The sequence below is a fragment of the Oryzias latipes genome, chromosome 11 (assembly GCF_002234675.1).
Source record: "Oryzias latipes chromosome 11, ASM223467v1".
Taxonomy (NCBI): domain Eukaryota; kingdom Metazoa; phylum Chordata; class Actinopteri; order Beloniformes; family Adrianichthyidae; genus Oryzias; species Oryzias latipes.
This window is the reverse complement of record NC_019869.2, coordinates 23,388,204-23,411,833: the sequence shown is the minus strand read 5'-3', so window position 1 is coordinate 23,411,833 and position 23,630 is coordinate 23,388,204. Positions and strand designations below refer to the sequence as shown.

At 39.1% G+C, this 23,630-nt stretch overlaps 1 protein-coding gene across 4 annotated transcripts; it reads right to left on the bottom strand.

The window, feature by feature from the left end:
- Positions 1–164: 164 nt before the first annotated feature.
- On the bottom strand, positions 165–22,566 carry tpd52 (tumor protein D52). Of its 4 annotated transcripts, XM_011481289.3 has the most exons (8): positions 10,381–10,484; positions 9,971–10,283; positions 6,357–6,472; positions 6,056–6,204; positions 5,489–5,590; positions 3,262–3,303; positions 2,727–2,775; positions 165–1,690 (listed from the first exon to the last, which is right to left on the bottom strand). In XM_011481289.3, the coding sequence occupies exons 2-8, from the start codon at positions 10,092–10,094 to the stop codon at positions 1,565–1,567; spliced, it is 708 nt and encodes a 235-aa protein (XP_011479591.1). In that variant the 5' UTR covers positions 10,095–10,283; positions 10,381–10,484; the 3' UTR covers positions 165–1,564. The 4 variants fall into 4 exon arrangements, with proteins under 4 accessions (XP_011479591.1, XP_011479592.1, XP_004074283.1 ...); XM_011481290.3 differs by lacking the exons at positions 9,971–10,283; positions 10,381–10,484 and adding an exon at positions 22,337–22,480; XM_004074235.4 differs by lacking the exons at positions 3,262–3,303; positions 9,971–10,283; positions 10,381–10,484 and adding an exon at positions 22,337–22,566.
- Between the last annotated feature and the right edge of the window lie 1,064 nt (positions 22,567–23,630).

The following is a 23,630-nucleotide window of genomic DNA, read 5'->3' as shown; positions in this document are numbered from 1 at the left end:
GCACAAGGGTTAAAAAAAATAGGAAAAAAAGCAAAAACACAATTCCTAAAAAACATTGGAGCATCAACAGCCAGCAGTTGCATCCTCATGAGTGGCACATCTGCCCTCTGCCGCCCTCGTGTGTTTAAAGCCGGTAGTGCAGTGGATGGATAGACTGTTAACCATTGTTTATCACAGTTTTTTGTTTTATTTTTATTGCCATGCAAACAAAACTCAAAACGAGTGCTGGGATTTGTGGTTCCATTCATTTCTTACAGACAAACGGTGGAGCAAACATTCAACAGCAGAGTTACACACAGACAGGAGTTTAATGTTAAAGACAAGAGGACCCCTAACGCTGCGTCCTTTCTGGGCCTCTGCTCCGCCTGCAGGACGCAGTTTGGTTTGTGTCCAGCAGAGGGCGAATGTCTGACCAAAAAACCGGGCATTCGTTTGTGTTCAGTCTCCATTTTAATTGATCTAATTGAGCATTTGTTCAGTAATTTTAACAACAGCAGTTCTCGCAGACGAGATGATTCTCTGACTTTGATTGAATCTAGAGAAAATGAGCTCTTTAAATACTGTAACAATGTAATGCAGCAGTAAACAGAGTATTCATTTGGACGTGACTCGCGTGAGAAAAACGGAGGACGTTGCACCTTCTTTGTGATGTTTCTGTCTTGCATCAGGGTGCTGAACACCCAGTGCGGCTCCCTTTGCCATGCCTTTGTTTAATGTATCACACAGAATGTGTGGAGGCTTGCTGTCGCCTCCCTGGCAGGAACAATGAACGAGTGTTTAAATATTGACTCTCGCTGGCTGCAGAACAGACGGTTATTCCAGCCTCACCTCAGGTCAAGGCTGAAGCTTCGCTATGTGTTTGCCCCCCCCCCCCCCCCCACCACTGCTGTGCTGATCTCTGCAGAGGAAAACGGGGGTTTGATTCTGAAATTACAACAAGCTGTGTGAACATTTCCTTCCAAATGCGGTGCAAGCGACACACTTTTTTGTACTTTTAGCACAAAACAAGCATACGTTCATTGCTTGGACATAGTGCTTCACAATACTTTATGCTTCTGATGGGTCTCAGAAATCAACACACTGAAGAAAAACCCAACAGTTTGGCCAATAAATCCCAAAATGATCCAAAGCGGCCCTAAAACGAACATGAGATTTTTAACATCACCTAAGCAATATATGGTCTAATAACACAGTAAGTTAACTAATGTCTTCACACGAACAGAATGTCTTCTGATAGAGAACACCTTTGTCATTGTGCAATCTTCAACAACTGAAGGAGCAGGATTTGATCGAGATAAACTTCACTGGAACACGTTTGGCATTTTGTACAAACATGGAAAAAACAAAAAGGAGTGCAGGGAAAATAATGGCGACAAAAAAAAAGATACAGGAAGGGTTCCCCATGCAAGCAGTCTGAGCATGCTCAGTGTGTAGAAGCTGGAGAAGCGATCAGACAATTAGATCACAGGGGAGGCTGGTGAGTCACTTGGTTCCAATGAAGGGAGACTGGCACACGAGGGGTGGTGGTGGTGGTGGGGGGGTCACATGAGGATGGAGGCTGGTCTCATTTCATCGGCGTGTCCTCAGTGGGAGGGTCTTCCGGCTGACCCCCCAGAGACTCAGATGGAGGATCGTCCTGGCTGTCAGGGTTACTGGGATCACTGCCGGGTCCTGATGGAGTGATTTTGGTCTGCAGAGGAAAAACAACAACAAAACTTAATTTTGTTTTTTTTTGTTTTTTAAAAAAAACAATAAAATGTCAAATTCCCTCAGAAATAATGCAACACGACATTTCTGCTGAAACAGTCTGCAGACAAATACAGTTTGAATTGAAACCTCACATAACCGATTGATGCAAAGACATCAAACCGCTTCCATAAACCATCTCAAACGAATTTAGCATCTACTTGAAAAAAATCTGACAATGTGGTCAAAAACAAAATCAAAAAACTGGTTAATTCCTCAAACATAACCAGGTAATCGTGCTAGATTTACAGCATTAATACTACATTTTTCAGCTTTTAATGGTGTTGACACATTTTTCAGTTCTTCATTCTAAAACCAATTTAAAACTATCCGTTTTCACAGAAATGATGACCGAACGAAAGTTTTTGCTTGAAAATAAAAATGGCTCCTCTTTGGATCTGTTGTACAAACGTTCCCAGTGATGATGATGTAGCTAAATTTAGCCAAAAGTTTTAAAAACCTGTATCGTTTCTGCAGAGCAGGTGTGGTTCATAAGAAATTCGCCTCTGCGTTGTGGGTGGGACTGTTGGCACGGCGCTACCCCACCCATTTCTGAGATCCATCTGTGTGGGACAGCTAGCTCCCACGAAAACGGCAAGCGACGTGGGAGCTGTCCAGATTTGATCCAGATTCCAGCTCAGACGAGGAAAACAAAGACGTTCATGGATCTAAACGTCTGCAAGTGGATGCATCAGAATGGAGCGGAGCAGGGACCCTGTGGCCCTCCTGGCATCACAAAAATGCTATTTTTCAAACTGCATTTATTCTTCTGCTCCTGATTTGCAATGATTTAAATAAAGAAATACTCAGAAATGCAGTTTTAAGCTTAAATCTCTTCATATATTCTGTCCATCAGAACAAACAGATGTTAAAAACACCTGAGTTGTTCAGTTCAGACAGGAACCGGCTCCAAGCTTTCTGCACTGCTGGACCCAAACATTTCTGCTGATTTCAGGTTAGTGACTTTATTCATCCGTTACCTTCAGTGTCTCAACTTTCTCCTCCAAAGACTTGAAGGTTGGTGCATTTCTGGGAAAAGAAAGACACAAAAGTTAGTTATTTACTGACAGGTTAACTGATCTGGCCTCTGTATAAAAATTTAAAACAAAATGCAGATAAACAGACCAAATATCCTTAAAGCGGAAGAACGTTTGAGATTAATTACAGTTTCATTTTCCACATGCACACTTCCTTATTGTCCTCTTTGGGAGAATACAGGATGAAACAGGGTTTCCCAGACCAAAACCCTGTTGGCTTTAGACTGAAGTCTGGTTCTTTGAACCGACTCGGTTCCTGAGGCTGCCTCAGGTTTTATCCGTGTTCCAGTTTGATTTCTGCTGCTGGGCCTGATCTCACAGTAGCAGGTGGAGGGACACTGCAGCACAGCAGTGGTCCCCCCTGCTCTGAAAACATGGGATAAGAAGCTGCTGCTGACAAACACGCTCATGTTTAATTCAAGGCGCGCGTCCTCTGTGTTGTTGCCGCGTCAACGTAAACCGCTTTGGCCGCTCTTACCTTATGACAGGCATGCTAGCCGAGTGCTGAATTGATTGTAAACTATCCGACAGCATTGTGGAGAGAAGAGCAGGAGTTAGGGAGAATCAAAGAGCAGCGACACACAAAAAGAACACACAAAAACAAACACAACTAAAGTTGGGGGGATTCTCACTCACTGCAGAAATCCCATAAACCCGCTTCATCCTATTAGGATCGATCGCATCCTATCACAGAGGGTCTGTGCTAATCCTTTGCATTAAGGGTGAATATGTGGTCCCCACACACACACACACACACACACACACACACACACCCACACACACACACACACACACACACACACACACGACCGCTGTCACATCGCTACCCCACCCCCAAAGACCCCTAAGCTCAGGCTCATCAATGTGGTTGCATTTCTCAGCACACAGAAGCTTTAGGTGGAGCTAATAATCTTGTTTGCAGCTAAATAATCCAGAGAGAAGAAGGATGCCGAGGGAAAAGGCAGATTATAATCTGGAGGAGAATCTATGCAACTGAACTGTGTGTTATCTGGAAATACTGACAGTCACTGTTGTTGTTGGTCATTTATTAGAAATCAATAATAATAATAAAAAACAATCAACTTGATTGGTTTTCTACTATTTACCAACAAATGAGGCTTTACTGCGAGGGAGGAACCAATGACAAGCAGTGATCGGCATGATCGCAGCACACAAAACTTTCTGCACATACACAGAGGAACTGTAAGGGGAAAGAAACTGTTTACTTTGTCAGATATGAGAGAAGGTAATACTGAAAATATGAAGGGGAAGCAAACATCAGACAGGGATGTAGATCTGTTTAACCAGCGCGCGGCCCTAACACCTTTGGGGAATGAGGCAAACTCCACTTATGAGTTGAGATAAAGTGCAGCTGTGAGTTTTTGGTTGAAATAACTAGTGAAAACCTGAAGGGGGAACATTTGGAGCTGTGCATCCAGCTGGGAGGAGGTTCAGCCCCAGTCCCAATCCCCTCCCTACTCCCCAACTACTAAAAAACGATATAGTGCGGGACTAGGTAGTGGCCTGAATTTAAAAGCAATTCGGACACCGTGCTCACTACTTTTTTTTTTTTTTAACAGCAAATATGATGTCATCGATTTCAAGAAGGGAAAATCTCACCGATGTTTTGCGACGACTATTTATGAATCCATTTTGTTCTGAAGATGAAAACGTTGATATTTTATTCAAAAATGCAGTTAAATACACTTTCTTTGCAAAAATTGTTCAAATGCAATGCATTGTGGTCTATATTCGCCACTCTAGTGAGCACCGATGCACACTGGTTTTTCTCCAAGACTTCTGGGAGATTTCTAGGGTACTCGATTTTGGGAATTGCAGATTCAGACAGCACTAGAAAATGGCAAACGCTCTATATAGTGCACTACTGTATATAGTGAGTAGTGAAGGGATTTGGACACAACCTCTGTGGTTTGTGTGATGATTTTTTTCTGTGATGTGGGTGCTTTGGGGATTTGGGAGGGGCCAGCAACACAACCTCATGCCTGCTGGGGAAAACAAGAATGCCCCTAGACTTTTATTGCTTAAAATAAAAATAAAAAAGAGACTGATAAAAACCTTCTGATTTGTTAGTCACTTTTAATTTCTGTTAAAGTTTATCTGCAATTGAACCCCTTGACCTTGAATTTATATCCAGCTATGAAAATAAAAATGTTCACTAATGTTTTTGCCAAATTAGGATTTTTTTGGAGCCAATGTGGTTTGATGTATATTTTCATCATTAGGCATCAAGAGGTTAAAGGTCAAATGTAAATAAACTGCAATGAAATCACTAAAAATTCACTCAGAGAACGAGTCATTAATAGATAAATATACAAAAATGTTTTTTTTCTGTTTGCTTGTGCTTTAAAACTGGCTGAGTTACCTGGAGAACTGACTAGTAGGTTTTTTTTAATCAAACAAAATAGTCAATAATTGTCATGAATCTTTCATAGTTTAATCTTGTTTTTCTCCCCCCACTCCCTGAAATGTAGTGAAATATTGATTCTCGTGTGTGTTGTGCAGCATCTGAATCGTGTTACATACACACTGCTGAGAACAGAAGTGTGTCATCTTGCAACAGACCGACAAACTTGCGGAAATCAGATGAGGCGTCGTTTCATAACAGGCCGTTTCTGAATCGCCTGCGTTTAAACTTGAGCAGGCCTTTGCTGGCTTAGGGATGTCGATGCGGCGGCTGGACTCACTTGACATCCTCAAACTTGCGGCTGAGGACTGATCCCATGTTGGAGAAGGCCGCCGTCGCCTTCAGGCTGGCCTGAGACAGAGTCTCAGATGTTCTCCTGTAGCTGAGACACACAGAGAAAAGGCAGGAATGATGGGCAGCGGGGATAATCCAGAGGATATAAGTGTGATATAAAGACATTTGAAGATCAAAGGCTGAAAAAAAAACTGCACTGAGGTCACTATGAAACTTCAGTGTTTTTTTTTCCTTCAGAAAACAGTCTGACAGCTTCAGACTGCTGCTCATTTCCTGTAATATCCTTCCCATCAGTCTCCCACATGCCACAGGCAGCCTGTCAGCAGCACCGACATCTTCCTTGTTCAGAGGAGGAGACATCTCTGCACAGGCAGGCGGCAATGTTTTCAGATCACCGGGACGCAGTGAGATTACACAACTAGGAACAATTAATGAATCATTATTACCTCCTTTCTTAAAAAAAAAAAACTTCCTGCGTTCAGCCATAATAACAATAATTGAAATAAACGTCTTCATCAATGATGCAAGAGAAATGTGGATGTGGGGGGCTTACGCAGTGGAGGTGGTGACCTCCTGCCAGGTTTTGGAGATGTTCTGCTTCAGCTCATTCAGAGGAGTGATGCCCAGTTTCCTCTTGATGTCCGCCAGCCGCCTCTCTTTGACTGCAAGCACCTGAGACAGAGTCTGGATCTCTTCTTCAACCTGGATTTCAGAAAATCAGGACAAAATGTCCAAATATGTTTGCGGTTGAGTGTACAGCTCACATATACGTTTTTTTTTCTCCCTTCAAAATTCCAACATGTCCAGAATCTGATCCGGTTTTTTGTTTCCTTCCCATCTCTCCGACTGCTCACCTTGGTCAGCTCCTCCTGCAGCTCCAGACGCTCATCCTCTGTGATGGCAGGAGGAGCTGAGGATGGACCGACGGACGTCACAGCGTCTTCTCCTACCTCTGGATGTTCCTGGAAACCTTGATGGTCCAGAAAGATATACATGCTGAGGAAACTTTTCTTCCTTTATGCCGTTTAGGACGAACAGATTATTACTAAAAGTAATAGCAAAATCAGAGAACAGAGGGGAAAATAGGAAAAAAAAAGTATTCTTCGATTAGTTTAAACGTTTTTCAAACTTAAATTGATTCCAGTAATTCCATTAAAAGTGCAATAGCAGTGCTGCTGAGCCTTCTTGTTCCAGTTTCAGCCTGCGATCAAATCTCAGACCACTTTTTTTATCTGATATAGTTTCTCAGAAAAAACATTCTTTCCTGTTCATCATGTTTCAGAACAATTCAGACATTTTTCCTCATGTGGTCAATGGAGAAACGTATATTTATTATAAAACAAGAGCTTGCAAAAGTATTAAACCCTTCTTTCCAGCTGCGTGCTAGTCTCTCTTTAAGTTGGCCTCATTTGGTTGGTGTTTTTTTGACCGGTTTCTCAAAGAAAAACTGCTTCGGTTTTGTCAAGCGGCTGTAAAGTGCAAGCCCGCCCTATATTTCCATCATCCCTTTGCTTACACACTCTCCCCCGCTAGCTTACAGGCCCTCACAACCCCAACCTAACATTAACAGTGCAACAAAAATGGTGAGCAATGTTGGAGCTATCCAGCCGTGCAGTTTTGAGTCGGATGCCAGCTCAGACGCGGAAAATGAAGACGTACGCGGATCTAGTCGTCTGCACGGAGATGCACCAGAATGCAGCGGAGCAGGGAGCTTCTGGCCCGCTGACGGCAGCACCTACATCACTGCTGCACGCTTTTTCCAAAAGGCATTTATTCATCTGCTCCTGATTCAGAACCAAAATATACTTGGAATTGCAATTTTAAGCTTTGTTTTCTTTAAAAATGTCCTCCATTATCAGAAAAATGCTACAAGAACATGTTTAAAAACACCAAAATCGTGATTTTCTTTGGAGTGGGTCTTTAATGAAATTCCTCAGAAGCTTCAATTAAACAATGTCTGAAACTGGATCGGGTAGAAGGACGACGATCACAGCGGATTATGTCCCTTTGGACTTTCATGAATGAAAAATGCCAAATACAACATCATGAAGAAAGCAAGATCATCCAAGAGGTTACACTCGATAGAAGAACTCTTGTTCTTTTTCTAAGCCTAGAATTCTCTAACACCATTTTACATCTGGACTCAGAAAATCTTGTTTGGTAACACAAACAGTGGAAAATAAAAGACATTTTTTGACGAGACAAAAACATTCTTCAACAAATTGAAGAGTAACAAACTGGTAAAATAACAGACAAAGCATTAGAAAACTTCAACGTCCAGTTATAGGATCGGAAAATTAGAATAAAAAGAAAAATCCTGAGTGTTGAGGGGAAAAAATGAGACGTGATACTATACAATAATAGAAGTTTGCTTGTACAAATTTAAAAACAAATCCTAAGTGGTCCAAACTTGTGAATTTGTTGTAAGTGACTAGCTTCACAGCACAGCTGTGGCTGATGTTGACAGGCGCTTTCTCCCTCTTCATCATCTATGTCCTCTTTATCCCACCGCACACAAGCAGAAAAAGTACGCACTGATTAAAAAACTGCTTCAAGAAATCCTTCTGCCATTAAAACAGGCACAGTGGTTTGTGGGAACCAAACATTTTCTCATTATTTTTTCATTTTAGATGAAAAAAAAAATGTCATTGGAGTATTTATTTTTAGATCAGTCTTTGAATTTATTGTACTGTAGTAAATGTGAATGTTCTATTGTTGGTATTAGCTGATTTATTTGTATTTATTCATGGAGTTTGAATTCTTTATTTAGTTTTCTTGCACATCTGAAGACTTTAGCAGTGGCCATGAAATGTCCATCATTGGAGAATAGGAGGAGCTCCTAGTTTAACACTTCTAAAAAGACTGTAGCTGACATTTGACTAATCTCAGATCTAACAAAGCCAAAGATCTAATGCTTGTTAGCGATCTAATAAATACATGTATTTCATAGTAAATGTCCATTTTGAGCCAAATGTATTTATATTTTTTGTATGTATGAAGGGAAAAAAAGGAGAGAAATGTGTGTGACGAAGAATATAATTAAGGAATTTAATGCTGGAGTAGAATCAGTTAAAAAAAAAAAAAGATGATTAACATGATTAACAACCCAGTGTCAGAGGATACATGAATCACTTCTTCTACAAAAGAAAAGTGGAAATATCCCACTGTAGAGTCAACAGTGAACAACATAACACCTGAGGAGTACGGCTGGGCGATGTGGGCTAAAAATAAAATCTCAGATTTTAGTTTTTTTAATTCGATTTCTGATTCCCCCCCCCCCCCCCACCCCCCACTTAAGAAAAGCTTTTATTAAATCAAACGCAAGACAAATGTGACCCCCATTTCTGGGATGACTAATCAATAACTGAACACGCAGGAGTCACAGTCAAAAACCTAGAAAGACTACAGTCAGCTGGAGTTTGGGAGTCATTACCATAAAAAGATGTTAGTATAACTAAGTCTAGATTAACCCATTTGAACATATTCTGATAAACAGGATGTGGGTCAAAATAATTGGAAGGAGTTACATTGCTGCATATTTAGATGTGCAAACAATGTACGCTTTGTGAGTTTTATAATAATTTGTGCATCATGATCTGGAGATTATGCAAAAACGGTAATAATGAATACACAATTACATCCACAATTCATAATCACTGCACCTAAACACACAAAAAAATTAACACAAACAATTTATATCTCCTTAATCATTATCGCTAATACAGGATCTCCAAATGCTTAAATATTTTTCATTTTTTTAAGAATGTGCTCCAAATATACACAATATTTGATTTCTGATTTTAGGTTTAAAACTCAATAAGACAATCATAACATTCACATCTGCTGTTCTAGTCTATGGGATGACATTCACTAACTCAGATATTTGGAAATCATCCTTTTGTTTTAATGTCTTTGCAGAGCTAAGACATTTTGACTAAATAAAAACTTAAACATTTTTCAAATGAGAAAAGTTTCAACTGCCGTTTATTTAAATGGTTCTTCTCATTCTTCTATTACATCTTTGTAAAATTGTTGTAACATTTACTCAGCAGAAAAGTTTGGGTTTTTTTAAATTCTTTTTATGCATTTGACACAAGTGTTTGCGTGTTTGTGCTTTTGCGTGTCACCAGGATTATACCACACAGGCTTTCTAACACATTCTGAAAGTTCCCAGCATCTCAAATACTAAAAAATGACTAAAATGAACAGACAGGTTAAATCTAAAGAAATAAAGTATTACAGCCCTTAAAATGCAACTCTGAAAACGAGTCATGTGATCTTAGAAGAGAGGCAGCTGATGTTTAAAAGGAACCAGGTTTAAGAGGTTAACTTCTCCTTTAGTTTGAGCCTATAAACCAAACAACCATAAAAACAGCAGAAAGTTTGGAAGCTTTCATGGAAACGTTGAAAAAGCTGCTTTTCAGTTCTCCAGGCACACACAGACTCCACTTTCCTCCCTTGCCGTTACCTCTAGCTTTGCCAGCAGGAGAGCTGGGTGGCGTGTCGCTGTAGGCTGGTGAGAGGTACAGGTAGCTGGCGTTGACGCCTTGCTCAAAGTCGAACGGAGAATGATATTCCTCAAGGGGCTCCATGTTTACGGCCAGTGCTACGGCGTTGGTCAGAGTGACAATCGCTTCCTTGTCGCTTGCATTACCTAAGCAAAGCCTGCCAAGTGCTGAGTGCCTGCATGTGATCCGGCCGTGCGCCTCCTTGACTGCACACTGGACTGCTGTTGATGTAATTAAGAGCTGAAGAGGTTCTCCATGAGCCAAAGGGTAACACTAAAACCAAAGCAGCACCGTGTTTTCATGAATCATGCATGCAGCAGGCCAAAGGGTTGTAAAGAGCCCTGCTCCTGTTTGCTTGTTAATAAGTTACCTGTTCTCTCAAGCAGCAGGTGCAGCACAGACCTTCCCTCCTCCGGTCAGCTCTAATCCTAAAGTCAATTTTCAGTCCATCCTTTTCAGCACCCCCCACCCCGCCTCCCCAGCTCAGTCAGTGCCGTCAGGGCTCAGATGCGTGCCACTGCAAGTGCTGCGGTGAGGCAGCATGACTGTCCCGGTTCAACACTCAAATCTTTCTACCAACGCCGCTCATCTCTGACCATCTCTCATCATCCAAAAGGAGAGACGCTTCATTTGTGTGGGAAGGTTATGGGATTTGTTTGCATGTGCGTGTGAGAGAGAGAGAGAGAGGAGATGCTGGTGGGAGAGTGTGTCGCACATTGGATGAAAAGCATAATCTGCAGTGTCCCAGATTACAGCAAGCGATAATCCAGGGTAGCCAGTCCATCTTGGAGCAGCAGTACTGCTATTCAGCTAGAATGGAAAGGAAAAGATGCCCAGGGCTATACTCACGAGTGTGTGTGTGTACTTCAGAGAAAGTGCTCTGTATGGCAGAACAGTTACACAAATGCCATTGTGTGCGTTTGTACAAGCTATTATGTACAGAATCACAAAAACCCTTAAAGTCAAACTTTTACCACGAAAAATCTTCAATATTTTGTTGTCTTTAATTGCCTAAAGTGTCACATTACGGCACTTTAAAAGACCCACTCCAATGAATTATTTTGAGTGATGAGTTATTTTATTATTATTTTGTTCAATTTCTTCCTCTTTTCTTCCCTGTATATTTTGTGTCTGCTGCTACTACAACTAAATTTCCCTTCGGGGATTAATAAAATTGATCTTGAATCTTGAATGAAAATTTTGTTCATAGTGTTTTTAACATGTTCTTGTTGCGTTTTTCTGACTTTTTGAGCTTTTAAGTGTACTTTAATGTTCATTCCTCACAAAAAACAATCCCGAAGCCGTATTTTGATCCACTCACGCATTTCTGAGTATTCCTATCAAGGATGTGCGCTCTGAAAGAGAAAACGAGCGGGTTCTCACATTGGGACATAGATAAACATCCATCTTTGCAAAAGTTCAGATGTTGTACGTTTTTGTGGGCGAAACGCAGAGACAGTGCCTATGTTGACATCATGAAACGGGCGGCACCCACACGGAGAGGAAGGCGGCGCCTCAAGAGATTGAATCGTTTTACCCAATTCCGGGAAGGAAAAAAGAACTGCGAAAATAATTAATGTTCCATGGAAAATTTTATTAAACAATTTAAGACTATATATCCGATTCTGAAGCCTTTCAGAGTGAACCATATCATATATGATAATATATTACCTTTGGCACTCTGAAGAATGATTTTTTATGGAATATTTGTCATTTTCGCAGCTGATTTTCCTTTTTTCCTACCCAGAAATAAGAAAGAATGCTCGACCTCTGAGGCACCGCCTCTCTCTCCGTGTGGGTGCCGCCCATTTCATGACGTCAACCTGGAGTCGGCCTCGGCAGCGTGTCTGCGTCTCACCCACGTGCACAAACAACAGATGCATGTGTGTATTGTGCACATAAATAAAAGCGTTTAATCAATCATTTCTAACTCTGAGGCGAATGCGGGTGTGTGCGTTAGCCTGGGGGGGGCGGTGCTGGCAACGCAGACTCTTCCTGGAAGGGGCTGTTCTCACTTTGTGACATCATAACGTGAAAACCTGCTCATTTTCGTGGAATGGGAGGGGCTTGTGCTGAGAATGCAGGTTTTTAGAGAATGGGTCAATATATTGTTTTGGGGTTGTTTTTTGTGAGGAGTCAACATTAAGGAACAGATAAACCTAAAAAAGTTGATTTTGGATGAAAAATAGGCCCTTTAAGCTTAAAACTGCATTTCTGAGTATTTCTACATCCAAATCATTGTGAATCAGGAGCAGATGAAAAACTGCAGGAGAGCATATTTGTGACAGAAAATACGCAGGCTGGGCCACAAGCTCCCTGCTCCGCTCCATTCTGATGGAGACTACTAGATCCATGTACGTTTTACTTTTCCTCGTCTACGCTGGCATCTGGCTCACAACCGGATAGCACCATCATTGCTCACTTATTTTGCTGCACCGGTAATGTCGGGTTGGGGGTGTGAGGAGCTGTAATGTAGTGAGGCTGTGTAAACAGAGAGCTCTCAGTTATGGGTGATGGGAAAGGGGACAGGGTTGATGAAGAACTAAATAAATGTGTCATATCTTGACTGCCTATAACAACAGTTAGCAGCTAGCCACTGCCAAAGCACATGACACCTTTTAATCTCTTTTTTATTTTAATTTCAAATATCTTTCACTTAAAGAAATACTTGAAGTGAGGTGCAACACAATAAATGCTGATAATCTCACTGGTTCTGGCTGAAAAACATCTATGCACAAAAATGAGCACGACACAACATTGTCCCTCAGACCAGGCTAGCCTTTTTTCTCCTCCTGTTAAAGCTGCACAGCGCATTGTAGACGAGAATTGAAATGCTACGTTGTTCCGTGACAAGTGAGCAGAAAAGGAGCTGGAACAAACAGGCTGGGTGAATGGGGCTGTGGCCATGAATCACAAGCTGTGTGGTGTCACTCAAACTATTTTAGCCTCAGTCCACGCATGACAACATCAATGTTACTGAGAGTAACGAGCTTTAAGACTAAAACACAAATCTCTCCAAAGCCAAACCATCTAGGAGGATCCAGTTCAACAGAAAATTGAAAAAAGGAAAAATGTTGTTTGGGTCTAGCTTTTGAATAATTTGAATAAAGTAAAGAAAGCTTCCAGAACTGTGGCTGGCTTTTATTTTTGAAATTAAACAAACAATCAGCTATATTTTTCATATAAGGAAGTCTCAAACTAGTCCACCATTACAGCATTATTCTGTCTAATCACTGCAAAAGGGACAAACAAATAGAAAAAAACAGGGTTCTCTGTCCACCTAGACCGTAACCAGGGCCATTTTAACGTGCTTAATGAAGCACCGCATGAGATCAATTACCCTCCCATTCAAAGCACAGACTGTCACATGGTTAGCTTAGAACAAGAATCATGGGACATGGGTTCACAAAACTTCCCAGGAGATGTGCATTTTGGGAAAACACTAAAAAGGAAGGTTGGAGCACAGCTGCTGTAGATGTAGACCCAACCGAAACTCTCTGCAGGCAAACGATGAACAAATGACTGGAAAGAAGTGCAAACTTTTATTCTAGACTACTCAGACGCCCCATCAAGACCCTTCAGCCAACAGCTCTGCTACATCTAGGCGTTTACTGAGCTAAACTATGCTAGCTGGTTGCTAACTTTACATTGTATTACACTTCAGTAGAATCACAGTGAGTTACAGCAGTTATCGCGTATGTAAGACAGTTCAGACAAACCTTCAAATGAACACTTTAATTTACTAAAGTTAGATTTTAAAAGATTACATTCATTTTTTAAATGTTCTTACTAAGGTCTCATATTAGCTTGGCACTTTTTTGTATGAGTAATAAAAATAGCAAAAACACTATGAGACTTAGCTGCTACAGGATTCTACACTCTTTTAAAAACTCTTACTGCACTAATATGTGGCCAACGCCTCTGAATTTAAATTGACATTAATGACTCTAAAGTCACCATTTGATAAAACATTATGAAGCCAATATTGCACTATGATTACTGTACAAATGATGACATAGGGAATGCTCTGTGTCACAGAACACAGATTTAAATGAATTCCATTATCCTGCATCACATTAGCTCCCACAGTTGGGATGTTTGTTCTCACCAAAAGGCTAAACCATGTACATTTTATGCTGCAGTACCTGCAGCATACAGTTAGATTGTTGTTGTTTTTTTGTACTTTTCCCCCCCATTTTGACTGAGTGCTGAGTAAGTCCTGTACAGCATCTATGTTGAGAAAACTGCTGCAGATGCATAAAATAAATATCTAGATACAGATGCATATATGAACAAACTTTAAATAACCTAATTCAATTGTTGCTGGCTTCATAAATAACTAGATTCTAGATTGAATAACTAGATTCAATTCATGAATCACTTTTCCTGTTACAGTAATTGTATTTTTTTATTTTTTTTGTCTACAAAATTATGGTTTGATTAAACCAAATTTCACCTTTGATCAGTTTACATCACTAGTTATGAGAAAATGTATTTTCTTTACCAAAATGTAACACTGGGAGGGGGGCTGAAGTTAAAACATGAGGCAAATTGTAAACTCTTAAACTGAAATTGAATTGATTCTGCATTTTGGCATTGATAACTTTCAATGGGATCTTATTACAGGTCATATAAAAGAGTGTTTACATATATGATAGGCTTCCACATTTCGGCCTTTTATCCAGCATAAAAGCTTAAAGAGGACTTCTGTGATATTTGTTCTGGTATGATTGTGACATTAACTGTATTTTAAAACTTTAAATGAAACCAGAGCTGTTCAGAAAAAAACACATTTACAGCTTAAATATTGGATTACCTCTACTTAACTAAACACACACATGCACATTGCTCTGTACATTAAAATAAAAACCTAAGAAATTATTTAAAAGTTAATACATTTCAACATATTGAAACTATTAAAAAATGAAAAGGAACACAAGAACACAATACACAATTCAGAAATCATAACCATGTTAAATAAATTCAAGCAATCTTGTCTATAATTTGCTGAAACTGAATTCATTAGGACTCACTTTAATAATTTAAAACTGAATAAAAAAAATATTTAATTAGTTAAAACAGAACTAAAAGCCAAATTAGTGGTGAACCCCCCCCCCCCCCCCACACACACACACAGCATTCCCTCCTTTTTCTACAAAAATGCACAAAGCTCAAATATCTGTTGATGTTATCAGATAATAAATTACAATATTAGGGCTGCAATCGACATTAATTGTGTTTGTTATTGAATGTAGGGCCACCACCAGAGCAAATTTAAGTCTGTCATTTTTATTTTTTCAAATAAGGTTTATAAATGAAACATATTCAACATCTGATTCTATGAGAGCAGCTCTTCTCCTTATAATTAAAAAAAATGTATGCGCTGCTAATGCTGCATAGAGCATTCTTACAGTAGAAATATCAGGAGGGAGAGGAAAAAAAAAATCACGTTTTGCACAGTTTTTGGGAAACCTCTGGAATAACTGACAAAAACGGACCAGGAAGATACAGGATGGCCAGAGGACATCATCTCAGGATTCTTTTAACTCTCCTTTTACATTTGTGTGCAAATTAACACTGATCTTCACATTCTTGTATGCATTTGTTTCTTCACATTTGAAAGTGCAGCATTAGTTAGACTGTTTCCATCTTGAAAGCCTGACACTATCAAGCCAATATGTTAGCACTGATCCATAAGCCGCAGCATCTGTTAACACACCCACTCCAATGAAAATTCAGATTTTGGTGGTTTTTTAAAATGCGCGTGCATCATTTTTCTGATGAAGGAGAACATAAAGAAAGAAATTTCCGCTCAAAATTGCATTTTAATTTTTTTTTTAGATTTATGTATTTATACAGTCATACTTCGACGAAATATAAAGTAGTTGATTGACTTCCTAAATGAGGATCAATCCTTCATTGCGTATTTACTCAATTAATTAGTTAAAATCAGTGGCGGTTCTACACTGACTTACTCCCTGGGCGAGTAACCCCACAGGCGCCCCCCCCCCCCCCCCCCCCCCGCACACCTACAAAATTTGACAACATCCTGTTGTGTTCCCTATCTTCTATTTAGCTATTTTACACAAAAAAATGCATGAATGTTCTAGACTCATATTACAGGGGGGTCAAACTAAGTCACACAGGGGGCCTAAGTTAAAAACACGCTTAAGGTTTTGGGCCGAAGAAGATAAACATTTAATGAACACACTAAAGCTAAACTTTTAAACCTTTTAAACTGAACTTTTTGAACATAAATATGAATAAAAACAGGAACACAAGTTAAACCTTAAATAATATGTTGCTCCCCATAGAAATATATTCTGTCAAAATTATACAAATATGAACATGCTGCAGAACAAAACAAAGAAAGCCTGGAAATATTAATAAGAAATTACAAATCAAATAATTCCATTTTTTTTGCTCTTTTATCATTTTTTAGAGCATTTTTTTTTAGAGCCGGACTCCTGCTTCATTTTTAACAATAATTTCTTAGTGTGTGACGCCCTGTGTGTGTCTTTGTGAAACATATCAGAGGGATTAGATCTAAAAAAAAAAACTTATTGTGATTAATATGTTTAGGTCTTATAAAACATTAAAGACTAAATCATAGAACTCGTCAGTGGGATTACTCCAAAAATATTTGGCATTTCCCTAAATTTGTGCAACACCAACAGCAGAAATCCTCCAAAAAACCTCAATCCATAAAAAATGGTCTGCCCCCACCACCCCTCCCCCTCCCTCTGACACATGCGGCTCCGTCTCTATGACGGGAGGCGCAGCTGCGGCCCAGAGTTGATTGTCAGATAGAAAAAGACTCCCCTCACGCCTGTTAGTGTGATTCAGCCAGCCACCGGCGAGTTGCGCCCCCCTCTCGAGTTTTTTGACTAATGTTCCAAAGACTACAGCAAAGAGGTGTGGCCGCAAGCGTCTTGCAGCAGAGGGCGGTGGTCACGTGCGTGTCGGGTCTGCCGTGTCAGAGCAAAGTATTGTGGGAAATAATCCCCATTGCCTGCTTTTGTCGAAATTGAGTTGAGCACGGGTGTTTGTTCTGCCCAATTCCTTTTCATGTGCCTGTTTTACGATTTTTCACTCTGAGTTATTTCATCTTTTATTTTTTTATTTTTTTTTTATTATTTTTTTTTGCACCATAACTGTGAAGAGCAAAGAGGATGAATACATTCTTAACAGTCTGATGTGTCAAAGTAAAAGTGTTAAGTGTCAGCAGCTGAAGCAATTTCAAATTAAAAGCTGCAAGCTTCCTCTTTCAATATCGTATCTCAATATGAGTAACATATGAGTAACGCATATGAGTAACGCACGCATCGGGCACGGCAAATGCCGCCCCCTATGAAGTGCCGCCCTGGGCGACCGCCCACATCGCCCATATCTAAAACCGCCACTGGTTAAAATAGAAAGTTTTCATGCAGGTCTAGATATTAATAAATGGTATTTTCAGACCAATAGCGTTATAGAAACTGAAACCATAAGCAGCAGTGTTCAGGGGGAAATAAACATTTACATTTGGTTTAGATTTTCTCAAAAACATGGCTACAGTCCCCCAAAAAGGGTAAGACGCTTGGAGAGGTGTGGAGTTCTCCACAAGACACGAGGTCTCCAAAATAACAGAAACAGGTTTGAGCCTCGGAGGACAACGCCTACTACAGCATTCAACAAACTGTAGGGTTTGACAAAATGAAGGGTACAGCGGTCTGCCACAGACAAAGGATGCTGTGGACACTCCTAACTGCAGTCCTGCTATAAAGGCTGTTAGTTCAGACGGTGCGGTCATGATCTGAAAGTTGCAACTTTGGAAAGTAAGCAGATAAATAATGAACAACTTAAAGCAAAAACCAAGTCTGAATAAGAAAAAGCATCTAGAAACTGATTTCTCTGGTACTAATTGTGGCAAAACTCATTTTTGTACAAATGAAGAATAAAAGCTTCGTATTGAGATATTAAATTAATAGAAAGTTATTAAAATAATTCTATTTATTTAATCAAAACTAAAATTGTAGAAACTAATAGTTTTTTTTATATTATTCGTACATTTACAAAAATTTAAAACAGCTGTTAAAACCTTAAAATGAAGCTAGAATTCAAAATTTCATCCTGTTTTGCCTTAAGCATACATTAAAACTGAAGTAACTGAAAAATCACCCACTGTCTGACAAAACAAAAGTGTTGGAAAACAGATCTTCAGTTATGCAAGAAAACAATAGGGAGGCGTCGAGAACGAGGCCAGAAATTCCTGTCTCTCTGGAATCGAGGGGTGAGGCTGAATCAGAAGGTTTGGATTGAACTTATAGTCACATTTGACTCCATTACAAGAAACCATGCTAAATAACTGAAATGCATTAAAATAGAACTGAAATGGACTATTATTTCCATATAGCTGGACTACAGAGCAGCTAACAGAGGGAGCTGAAGTTTCTCTGTACAGTGTTATGTTTGAGGATACTTTCATCTGACAGAGAAGAGCACTGGATGGCCAAATCTCACAGTCATGGAACATTTTTCATAGATTTGTGCAGAGAGCAAATGGATTCAATGGAGTTCGTTTTATCCAGTTTTGGAAGAAAAATAAAAATTTATTTTTATACCAAACACGCAGTATCAAAATGTAAATATGTTGGGCGGACCAGAAGCTACTGGCTCTTTTCCATTCTGATGCATCCACTTGCAGACAAATAGATCTACGTACGTCTTTGTTTTCCTTTTCCAAGCTGCACGGCTGGATACTCTTAATATTGCTGCAATTTTTATTGCACCGCTTATGTTAGATTGAGGGTGTGAGGGGCTGTAAGCTAGCAGGAGAGTCCGTAAAAAGAGAGCCCTATGTGACAGGAAGGAGAAGAGGGGGCAGGGTTGCTTCGAGCCAGGAGTCTAACTCAGAGGCGTTATGGGCGGGACCTGTCCCTCTCCCCAGGTGTTCCAGACCCAAGCACCGACCACCTGAGACATACGCCGGCGCCCAGACGAAAGGCAAGCCAACGCCAGATGGTCCTGCGCCACCCACGACCAGCCCACACACCAGCCCCACCACTACCGACAGGGGAAGAGGCCAGAACCGGCCCCCCGATGACAGGCAGGGGCCCCCCCGACAGGGCCCAGGGACGATAGACAAGAGGACAGGGCTCCAGTTGCTATAAGCAAAAATGGACAATTTCTGGGGTAGCCTGGTGCCCTGATGTAGGGAACCCCGCCCACACCCCGAGAATATGGCCCCCCAGCTCAGATGTTAGACTTCCCCAACGCACAGAAAGTGAGCCGCCATATTCGCACCAGCCGCCGTCCCAGCCAATCCAGGTCATGGCGAGAGACAGGGTCCAGCAGGACCACCATACTCCTAGTGTGCGCATGTGTGTTCATGTACTAAGGGGGTGCAGTTAAAAGGGGTGGAGTGGGGGGTAAAATGGACACCTCTGTCCTCCAAGTGCTAAAAGGAATTGTGTTTAAAATTAGTGAATAACTTCACTTGTCTATAGCATTTTTATTTAATTTATTGAGCCCTTATTTCTCTTTAAGTTCATTTGTTTATTCATTTTAATTAATATTGATTAGTATTAGTTCATCTGCTACACATACAATTTCTTTTAATTTTTATTCTTTTAACTCATGCGGCTCTGCAGAAACTATGTACTAGAAAACAACACTGGCTTTTTTATTTTAGCTCAAAGCACCATAATCAGAATTAAAAGATCAATGGGTGGGAACGCTTAAACAATAAATCAAAATATGATCAGAGTGGAACTTTAAAATTAAATTGGGTCAAACTACTTAATATTTTATGGAAAAAAAATGCGCTTCAGCTTCCTCCCATGGTCTAAAAATATGTTCCATAGGTTTATTGGTGACTTTTGCATGGCCCTTAGGAGTGGCTGTGAGTGTCTGGATCCACGTCTGAGCGTGGCCCCTCAGTGGGCTGGTGACCTCCCCAGGGCAGAACCTGGCTCCACCCTATAATAGCTACACTGGTATCCATGATGGATAGAATGATTTAGTACAAATGAATTTAATTTGCTGCCCTTGTAATATAAACCGAATATCAATTTAGCCAAATCATAAAACTAAACCAAAAAATCTGATAATAAACAGAGAAATTGACTTCATATTAAAATTAAGGATAACCTATTTTTAACTCTCTCATAAATGTACTTGCTCTAAAAAATAAGTCACAAACTAATACATAAAAAAACATCTTCATAGTGATTTGGTTTAGCTAAACTCATTTCTTGCTCAAACAAATGTATGCTGGGGAAAAGAGCTGTCACCAGGAGACTTCCTCTCAAAGCTGAAAGCAACAAATTGTGTTTCATGAAAATCTAATTAGGCAAAATTGTTGGCCAGTGGTCGGAATAAGTCTTATTAGATGAGAGGGAAGAAAAACAAGATGGACTAGTACGTTTTGCACGATTTTTTTTTCTTTTGATCTCAAGCTATTTGCCTGCATCATGAAGTAAAAAAACAAAAAACACAAACATCTAGAAAACTGAGGGGGGAAAAAAGAGACACGATTTTTCCTACTTAATTTTGGGAGATTTGTTTGAATTCATGAAAAGTGGACAGAGCAGTAAGACCTGAGGTTTTTACTGTATTTATCTATATACAGATCACAATACCCTGCAAATTGGAAACCAAAATTTAAAAAAGGAAACATTTAAAAGGGAGAGTTATTCCCACTCACGTTGAAATGGCCCATCTTATCAAAGGGGTCATCTAGTACACACACAATCAGAGGAGGGCAGAAAGCTCTCCTCCCAGCTTAGTATTACTATTTTCTGCTTTATCAAATATTATGAAGAAAAAATGGAATTGTGTAATTTGATGTATTTGTAGTTTCAAAGTGTGGTTGATTCCTTCAAAATATAGAGAAATGAAGTGAAATAAAATAACAAATGAGTCTAGGTATTAGAACACACCTGTGGAGACGATATGTGACAGCAGTTACAACATTAAATGTGATTTGCTAAAGGCAAGATATTTGAATATTTATAATAGTCATTAGATCCACTTAAGTATGTCAGATTCTGATGTAAACAAATCGAAATTTGCCGCCTTTGATGTTGGGGTCTCAATTAGAAACATCATGGGGTATAAAGTAACTGAAAACAATCGAAAAACTCAGAAAAGGTTCATGAAAATGGAGAAATGACAAGAAAAAGACAAGATGCCTCTCAGAGTTTGTAGCCAATCCACATAATATATATATATATATATATATATATATATATATATATATATATATATATATATATATATATATATATATATATATTTTTTTTTTAAAGTGTACAAAGACAGAAATTTATTTTAAAATGCTAAACCTCTCTTACTCTTACTATTTCAGCAAACTAAAAACTTGCGACACATGACATTTATGGGTCCAAAGGAAATACATAATGATTTGAATAAAACAATTATTTTAGAGTTAAAAGGGGGAAAAGAAACATTTATCTCTTCATTTAATGTAATAAATGCAAAAAAGTGTGTTTGATCAGCGTTGCTCTTTTAAAAATCTATTTTCTTGTAGCACATACTTATGCACTTCATGTGACATCATTATGGTAAACAGAAAAATAAATATAATAGAAAAATAATTAAGAAAGATTCAAATTTACAGCTAAAAAACACTAACCTAACATTAATTTAGCCATTTAATCAAAAGTATGATGGGAAAAAAAACGGATGACAGACGGAGAAACTGAATTATACTAATCTGACAAAAACGACGCAGGTGCCACTTGGATTAAAGAGTACTAGTCAAAAAGTCGCATGTATGTATTTTAGTATGTGAGCTTCTGACCCTCCCGGGCTAGAAATGAACCAAAAGAAACGTGCAGGTGAAGCACGCGCTCATTTACAAATAAATATACATTTTCAGAGGCAAAGAGAAAAAGTTTTACATTTATTTTACAGACTGTCAAAGTTGTAGGGTTTTCCTTAAATGAACTCATTTAATTTTAAACATTAAATAGTCGTTAATTTTAGCTCAAGTAGATGTCAACCACCAGTAGTTACGCCGGACCATATGCCGAGTAATATATTTACTGTTGTACTTCCGTGTTTTGTCTGATATTTTAACGTCGATATTTTTTCTCCATATTAATTTATATGATCCCACTACTCTTTAAAGTTGATTGATTACAGTTAAATCAAATATTACCTTTTTTATTTCGGTCAAAATACTCAAAGTAGCTTTTTGTTTTAACCGCATGCGAACTTCAAAAAAGTTAGCTAATTTGCTAACTACAAAGTGAGATAAAGTAGCTTCAAAGTGACAGTTAAAAGACCAGCACCTCAATAAAGCTTTGTCAATTATTTACCTTTCTCTGCATCCTCCATTGTGGGAATGACACTGGTGGTTTCGGGTAATTTTGTAACCTGGGTGCGCAAGTTGTTCAGTTTGCTGCGACAGATCTTCCTGTTCTCCCCCTCATGTTGCCGGGCAGCTGGCCGTGCAGGGCGGGGCCCTGATGTGACGTCAACACGCAGCAGTGTAAACACAGGCAAACACGTGGCTCAAGTTTTTACACTATCAACAAGGCGCAGCTGAACGTCAAGGACACGTCATGCACAACACAGACTTTAATATCCCCTCGTCTCCATCTACAAAACAAACAAGTAAATAAGTTAATTTGTTTTACTCCCTTTCATTCATGGATTGTGTTACTTTATTTTAAAGCAGTGTCTAATTCTTGCATAATTAAAATGTTTAAAAACAGATAAACACAAAAGTATACTGTAGTTTTATAGTATCAAATGGTAAATCAATTATTTTTTAAACATTAAATATAAGTATATATTTGTGTGTACTTATTAGGTCTCCTTTTAAAAGTTGCAAATACTGAAGGTAAAGTCAAGCTACATTAATCCCTCGCTTGGTGCAACATATCCACAGCTATTTGGACAAAACAAAAGACGCCACATATGTATACTTTGACGCCCAGCAGACATGTTTCTTCTTGATATTTACATCAAAGGCTATATAGCATAAGTTCGCATCTCATTTAGTTGGAACAGACAGTACTTTTTAGGCACTTTGTTGGGTATTTGATTATTTTTCAAGGCCTTTATTCTCCTAAAAGCAGACTCTGAAACAGATAGATAGATAGATAGATAGATAGATAGATAGATAGATAGATAGATAGATAGATAGATAGATAGATAGATAGATAGATAGATAGATAGATAGATAGATAGATAGATAGATAGATAGATAGATAGATAGATAGATAGATAGATAGATACCATAAAAGAGTGCCCCCTGCTGGCGGTAATTGTAATGGCATGGAGCAGGGAAACATGTTGAAAAAATTACTGTAAGTTCACAATAAGCATTCCTGATCTTAACTTGATCAATTAAAATCCAAATGAGAGAAAATAATTGTTGGTTTTTACATCATATTATATATTTTACTTTCAGCAGAAATCATAAATATATATTAAAATACAGTATTTCTTATTCATTTAGTCCCCTAAATTGGCTTTCTGCTACATTTGGTTCTTATGTATAGAGGTATAAATTGTATTTTATTTATTGTGTGCGTGTATATATACATATATATTGTATGTCATTAATTGTCTGTTATTTATTCTAAGACAAAATCAAATTGCAGG

Excerpts from the sequence above, each read along its gene's own strand:
- tpd52 (XM_011481289.3), bottom strand. The coding sequence starts at position 10,094 with ATGGAGCCCCTTGAGGAATATCATTCTCCGTTCGACTTTGAGCAAGGC. Across the intron at positions 6,205-6,356 it reads TGCAGGAGGAGCTGACCAAG|GTTGAAGAAGAGATCCAGAC; the intron begins GTGAGCAGTCGG and ends TCTGAAATCCAG. Across the intron at positions 3,304-5,488 it reads CGCAAGTTTGAGGATGTCAA|TTTACAATCAATTCAGCACT; the intron begins GTGAGTCCAGCC and ends GCTGTCGGATAG.